Raw genomic sequence first — 7,167 nt, forward strand, 5'->3', positions numbered from 1 at the left:
GTTATAAAACACCAGCAACTCTGGGCCGGCTCCAGGGCACAGCAGCTGGGTGCTGTTCACAGGAAGAGGATTCTCGCAGGGCTGCCTGGGGTCTGAGACGTGTGTGTGTGTGTGTGTGTGTGTGTGTGTGTGTGTGTGTGTCTGTCTGTCTGTCCCTCCCTAGGATCCTGATGGGACAGAATTGGAGGAAAAAGAACTGCAGCACGAGGGACAGCAGGTGGCAGTGGTTAATGCACTGGACTCTCACGTGGCCAACTGCAGTTCGAATCCTGGACCTGGAAGCTCGCTTTCTCTCTCTCTCTCTCTCTCTCTCTCTCTCTCTCTTTCTCTCGCTTTCTTTCTGTCCCTCTCTGGTAAATACACATGTTCTAGAACAAATTAAATAATGATAATGACAAATAAAAGTAAATAAATAATTCTTTAAAACCAATAAAAACTCTGGTGGGACTGGGCCCTAGTGCAGGGTGCTCACCCTCTCCCTAGTGCCCTCATAAACATGCACGTACTTCGTAGCGTGGAAAAGTAAATAAGTCATAAGAAATAACTCTAAGGCAGTTTCCAGGTTCACACATGGGCAAGTAGCTTCTGGACTTGGTGCTGTCCCACTCACAGCCACAGGGAGCATGACGGGGAGACCCAGGACGGGGGAGCGCACCATGACCGGGCAGGCGAGCAGTCATCACTGAGCAGTCATGGCACACCCGGGAGACACAGGTCTGGAGCTCTGGGGAGGAAATGGAGCTGGAGGTACGGACTTAGGAATCCGCGGAAAACAGGTCAGGCCGGAAGGAACGGCAACAGAAGAGCTTATGCAAGAAGGCAGAGGAGAACAGGAGGAAGAGGCAGACCAAGACAGAAGCGCTTGGAGGAGCCCAGGGCAGGCAGCAACAGAAAAGGAGACGCCGTCTGCAGAAAGGGCCCACAGAGCCTCTCTCAGGGGACAGAGGCATGCCTCATCTGCCTTTCACACCCACCATTTATCACAGAGCCTGGCACGGAAGCCAACTGAGTTCCCTGAACACAATTTTCTGGGACCAGCAGACGGCATAACAGTTGCGTCACTGGACTCCCACATGGCTGATCACTGTTTTGAGTCCTGGACCCAGCGGCTTCAAGCTCACACTGGGCACCCGTGTGTGTGTGCATGCCCAAGATCCCGAGAGGAGAATGGAGGAGAAGGGATTGCAGTGTGGTCATCCCCCTGGGGGGACAATTTCTCATTTTCTGTCTGTCTCTCGCAGTCTCTCCAGCAAGTACACCTACCCTATAGCAAAAGTCTCTTTTTTAAAAAAAAAAAAAACTTAAAAAAAAAATCTGTTTAATAAATAAATAGACACGTTCTTCTGTGTTGTACTATTACTGTCTCCCATACTCACCCAGGAGGAAAAAGTACTTATCAGCCAGAATCGACACACAGAGACTTTCCCCCAAACCTTTACACAGAAGGATCCGGATTATATACCGTGTTCTATACCTCGCTTTTCCACGTAGGCTTTCTTGGAACTGTGCATGTGGTCTGATGGAAAAAACGGGTGCATTCTTCCTAACCACAATGGGATATTCTATCACAAGCAATACACTGTCGTTTTTATCTAACTAGCTCTTTGTGAGTAGACATTAAGTAATAAATGCTTATTAGAGAAATATTTTTGATGAGGGTACAACAAGCAGTATAAAAATGCTACACAGGGGTCAAATAAGAAATGCAAAAAAAAAAAAAAAAAAAAAAAAAAAAAAAAAAAAAAAAAAAAAAAAAAAAAAGAGGAGCCCCCGGACTTGGCAACTGGGAAACTGAGAGATAAACTTTTGTGCAAAGGGAACAGAATGAGCTACATGAAGTAGCAACTTCCTTTCCCTTACCGCGTCGGGAAACCAAGCTGGAAGAAACCAGCAGAGTCTGGAAGATGGAAGGTCAGTGGGGTTTTTTCTTCATGTAAATATACTTGTTTTTATTTTAAAGATTTTTTTGTCATAGGTATGTGTGCTGGCGAGAGAAAGAGACAGACAGACAAAGGGGAAGTAACAGGTCACATCCCCAGAAGGAATGGCCACATTGCAATCCCTTCTCCTCTCAGGATTTTGGGCATGCACGCACACATGCCTGGTGTGATTTTTAAGCTGCTGGGTCAGAGACTCGAACTGTGGTCAGCCATGTGGGAGTCCAGCACCTTAACCACCATGCCAAATGCTGGCCCTAAATATACTGTTTTATAAACTCAAGTCTAAGTGTATATCTTATTTCATGTAAGTTCATGAACACTTTTTATGGAAGTATTTTAGACAATGAAAATAATTCCACTCAATTCTGCTACTACAAAAATCTCTGAGTCTTGAGAACCAGCAGTTAGCGTAATGGCTATGTCTCTGGACTCCCACGTAGTCGACCGCGGTTCGTGTCCCGGACCCGGTGGCTTAAAACTCACGCCGGGCGCGTGTGCGTGCGTGCCCAAGATCCCGAGAGGAGAATGGAGGAGAAGGGATTGCGGCGTGACCATCCCCCCTGGGGGGTGATTTCTCGCTTTCTGTCTCTATGTCTCTCTCTGTCTGTCTGGCGAGCGCACGCGCCCTACAGTGAAAATCTCTCAAAAAAAAAAAAAACCTCTGAGTCTTTAGAGGCCACTTCCTAAAATGACACAGCAGGAACGGGGCTATTTCTCTCTCTTCCCCACTGCACTCTGCCAGAGACTCAAGGATGAGTCTGGCTCTTAATTTTTCCATTTCTTCCAATGGCTTTCCCTATCGACCTTATTTACAATATCGTCAAAGTGACATGCTTCTGTTCTTAATTTTAAGAACAGATGTTTCGGGACCAGCAGTTGGTGTAATGGCTATGTCGCTTGACTCCCATGTAGTCAACGGCAGTTTGAATCCCGGACCTGGTGGCCTAAACTCACGCCGGGTGCATGTGTGTGTGTCTCTTTCTTTCTGGTGAGCATATGTACCCTATAGCAAAAACCTCTCAAAACAAAACAAAACAAAACTGATGTTTTTAGGGGCCAGGTCGTGGTACAGTGGCAGTGCAAATGGACTCTCATGGGAAAGGTCCTGGACACACACCCTGGGACCTCCTTGAGCTGGGGCAAGCACTGCCATGCCCATCATCTGGGGTGGCTGAGCCTAAGGGCAGACCGCAGTGTAAGGGCCCTGCGGGGTTCCTTGTCTGTCTGGCGTGCTCTCTCTCTCTCATGGAAGAAACAAATAGATTTAAAAAGAGAGAGAAATGTGTTTAAACCATTTACAACTTATTTTGACAAAAATCTGAGTTAAGACTGATTTCCCTAAATGGTGAGTTCTCCCCAAACTACTCATGAATAACCTATCCTTTCCTTACTGAGTTAAATTCCAAAGTCTCATTTGGATGACAATGTTTCTGAACATCTAGTGCCTTTATGTGTCTGACTCAGGACTGGTACAAAATATTTTATTTAAAATCAGGATGCATGGAGCCAGCAGGTGGCACGGTGGTTAAGGCAGCTGGACTCCCATATGGCTGACAGTGGTTTGAGTCCTAGACCTGGTGGCTTAAAAACCATGCAGGTATGTACTTCTGCATGTCTGAAATCCCGGGAGGAGAATGGAGCGAGGACTGTGGCGTGGCCGTCCTCCCTAGGGGTGATTTCTCGCATCCCCTTTCACCCTCTGTCCCTGGCAAGTACACACCCTATGACAGAAAACCGAAGAAAGTCTATTATTTTGTTTAAAACTTCATCTTTTTTATTATTTACTCTTTTAAATAAACTTCAAAGTCATTTTGTCAGGTTCCAGAAATAAATTTTAATTTTTTTTTTTTACTGAAATTACATTCAATTTATGAAAAAAGCCAGTAGGTGGTGTTAAAGTAGCTAAATCCCACATGGCCAACTTTGTGGTTCAAGTCCTAGCCCCAGTAGGTTGAAAAACATGCCAGGAACATGTGTGTGCACGCTAAAAATTCCCAAGAGAAGAGGAGGAAAAGGGACTCCAGCATGATCACCCTTCCCCTGGGGGATGACTTCTCACTCCCCGCCATAGGATGTGCATGCAGCCTGTAGCAAAACACTAAAATAATAATATGAAAATAGAAAAATAACTGGCACTTTCATAACATGGAATATCTGCCCACCCGGGAACACAGTAGCTAAGTCCTTCATTCCACTCGGCAAATTCTGTACTTTTCCTGACACAAGTCTTACAAGTCTAAGTTCATTCCTAGGTAGTTCCTCTTTGTTGTAATTGTTGATAGAACATTTTACCACTCCATCTACCTCATTATAGCTGAAATTTGGGAACGCTATAGGTTTTTATATAAGCACACTTTTTTTTTTTTTGCAGAGGTTTTCTGCTATAGGGTGTGTGTGCTCGCCAGAAAAACAGAGACAGAAACAGAAAGTGATAATCCCCCCCCCAAGGGGGGATAGCCATGCCGCAATCCCTTCTCCTCCATTCTCTCAGGATCTTGGGCACACATGCACATGTGCCTGGCATGAGTTTAAGCCACCGGGTCTGGGACTCGAACCATGGTCGACTACGTGGGAGTCCAGCAACACAGTCATTACACTGACTGCTGGTCCCAAGCATGCTTTTAATCGGTCCTCTTAAAAACTGTTCACAAAATAGTCACCTACAAATAACAATTATTACTGTTCCTCAATAACGTTGTATTAACGCAAAATGTGATGAAAATGTTGACTGTCTGAAAGGATATGAAGCTATACAGAACGTGACCTCAACTACTTACCTATGTGTAACGATGAATTTACTTTACTAGCAAAGGAAAATAAATGAATACTGCTAGAAAGCAGCCTCATGTTAGCAGCAGTTTTACTGGGTAGAGAAAAATCGGAGGTTTTAGTTTTCTTTTTGCCTTCACTACATTTTAGTAACTTTCTCTTAACAGTTATTTATAAATTCTATAATCAAAAAGATAGGTTTTCAAAACTTCTGTAAAATAGGAAATTGTATTAGGTGGTTGGGAAAGTCATGACATGTTTTTCTATGCAAAAATGCACCATGACTTTTCTGACAACCTAGTATTTCTTTATATATAAACATCAAAGCCTGTTAGAATACCTTTAGCTCTGACTGCAGATGGACACACCTCGGACAAAGCCATTCCCTCACACTGCACTGGTGCTCTCTATCGCCACCTCCCGGCCGCCGGTCTACCTTGGTCTTTGCCCTCTCCCCCTCCCCACCTTGGTTAGGGGTCTCTAACCTAAAATGCTTACTTGGTCTAGTGCTCAGAGTTCAGGGAAAAGAGACTGGCTGCTTCCCACTCTAAATTAAGATTGTGCCTGTGTGAAATTAAGACAGAGTCAGCAAGAAGCCAGGCAGTAAACAGTAAAAACGTACAGGGTTTAACAACAAAACATCCTGGTCTTTAACCCTTCCAAGATTACCAAATAGCCACTAATCAAGCTTTCTATCTCTTAACTCTGAAGTTCCACATATGTGTTCATAGAGAGAAAAAAAATGATAAACAGTAGCTTGGCTTATTTTCTCACCGAATTGTTGTTCTTAGTATCTTCTAGACGTTCCAGAACTGACGTCAGATTTGGGTCATCAGAGTCCACAAACCATATTGGTGAAGAAGATGGGTAAGATTCCTGTTACAGAGACACCTGTGTTAAACACGTTTGCAGAGACTACCCCGGACATGCAATCCAACCACACCACGCAATGGCCGGGGGACTGTGGCTTTAAGCAACATGTACTGGAGTGAAGAGTGACCCCCATGAGCAGAAACAAATTTCAAAGGATTCTTTAAAAAAAAAAAAAAAACAAGTTGCTAAGATTCATGGTATAATTTTGCCTATCTATGTTCCATAATTTATAATTCTAAAAACAAACAACAGAAGTACTTTAGCCAACAAGCAGTATGGTTTAAAAGAAGCAGAAGAGGCCCGGCCAGGTGGTGCTCTTCTCACCAGCAGCTGGCAATACTGGAAGTCATACGGAATACCGGGGTTCAGTTCCTGGGTCAACCTGCGCACGTGGGGTGCAAAGGCACCCAGGATCCCGCTAGCCGAGAAGGCTGCAAGGAGGATGACAGAACGATACCCTCTTGAGTGTGCTTGTCTATCTGTCCCTGTGTGTGTCTCTCTCTCTTAATAAACGAAACATAAAATAGGCAGAAAATGCACTGCAAACGTTACTTTTTATCAAAAGCTGGGAGGGAGGTATTCAAACGTGAACAAAGATGGCCTTCCTTCCCTTACAAATGAAGGTCTATCACAGCCTGGATTCTCCAGCTTTGGTATGTTTAAAGGGCTTTAAAATCTGGGATCTTAAAAAAATCTTTCAAAAAGCAAAAACAAGTATAGTAAAACACAAATATCCCAATGTTAAAATACAATCTATAGATTTAAACTGTACCACTCTTTGCCTTTGACTATAATAAAGCTATGTTTCTAAACTTTGATCTAGAGATCACGCCCTGGATTCTAAAAATAAAGTCCCGGGGTGGGGGGCAGCAGGCAGCATTAATGGTTAAAGCAGTGTGCAGATGCGGTTTATTATCTGTTGATGAGGACACGCATATGTTCTTAACTGGGCTGGACTGAGGTGTGTGTCACGCTGGGTCAAGTCTCTTTAAAACCTAAATGATGTATAGCGATTAAATGTATAAATAATCATTTAATTTTTAAAATTAAAAAAAAAAAGTTAAGGCAGTGGATTCCCACATGGCCGACTGCAGTTTGAGTCCTGGACTGGAAAATCACACCAGGCACATGGGCATGCGTGTCCAAGAGTCACAAGAGGCAGAAACAGGAAAAGGAAGGGTGCAGTGTGGCCATCCCCTCCAGGGGGATCTCACTTTCCCTCTCTCCGTTTCTCTCTGTCTCTCCAGCAAGCGCACACACTCTATGGCAAAGACCTTAAAAAAAGAAGACAGGAAAACATGTTTCAAAATTTCTATGTCTATTGTAAAAATGACTTATTTAGGTTTTTGTTTGTTTTTGGCATAGGACACGCATACTCACAGAGACGGGGTGGTGGGGCTGGCCATGCTGCAATCCCTCACGCCCAATCTCTTCCTGGATCTGGGACACACGAGGACACACACACATGCACCTGGAGGGTTTTTAAGCCACCAGGTACTGGACCCAAACAGAGCAGTCAGCATATGGGATCCAGCCACCTTAAAGTCCATGCCGCCCGCTGGGCCAAGATTTTAAAAATCTTCTA

The 7,167-nt window shown here is 44.3% G+C and overlaps 1 protein-coding gene across 1 annotated transcript in view; it reads right to left on the reverse strand.

Annotated features, from left to right (window-relative positions):
• The window catches only part of UBE2Q2 (ubiquitin conjugating enzyme E2 Q2), a gene marked incomplete at its 5' end in the record, with an annotated part of 42,450 nt that extends 36,865 nt beyond the window's left edge, over positions 1 to 5,585 (reverse strand). The window contains 1 exon segment of the mRNA XM_014585005.2: positions 5,484 to 5,585. Coding sequence (XP_014440491.1) covers positions 5,484 to 5,585 — 102 coding nt within the window.
• Between the last annotated feature and the right edge of the window lie 1,582 nt (positions 5,586 to 7,167).

The sequence above is a fragment of the Tupaia chinensis genome, unplaced genomic scaffold (assembly GCF_000334495.1).
Source record: "Tupaia chinensis unplaced genomic scaffold, TupChi_1.0 Scaffold000078_1, whole genome shotgun sequence".
NCBI classification, from domain to species: domain Eukaryota; kingdom Metazoa; phylum Chordata; class Mammalia; order Scandentia; family Tupaiidae; genus Tupaia; species Tupaia belangeri.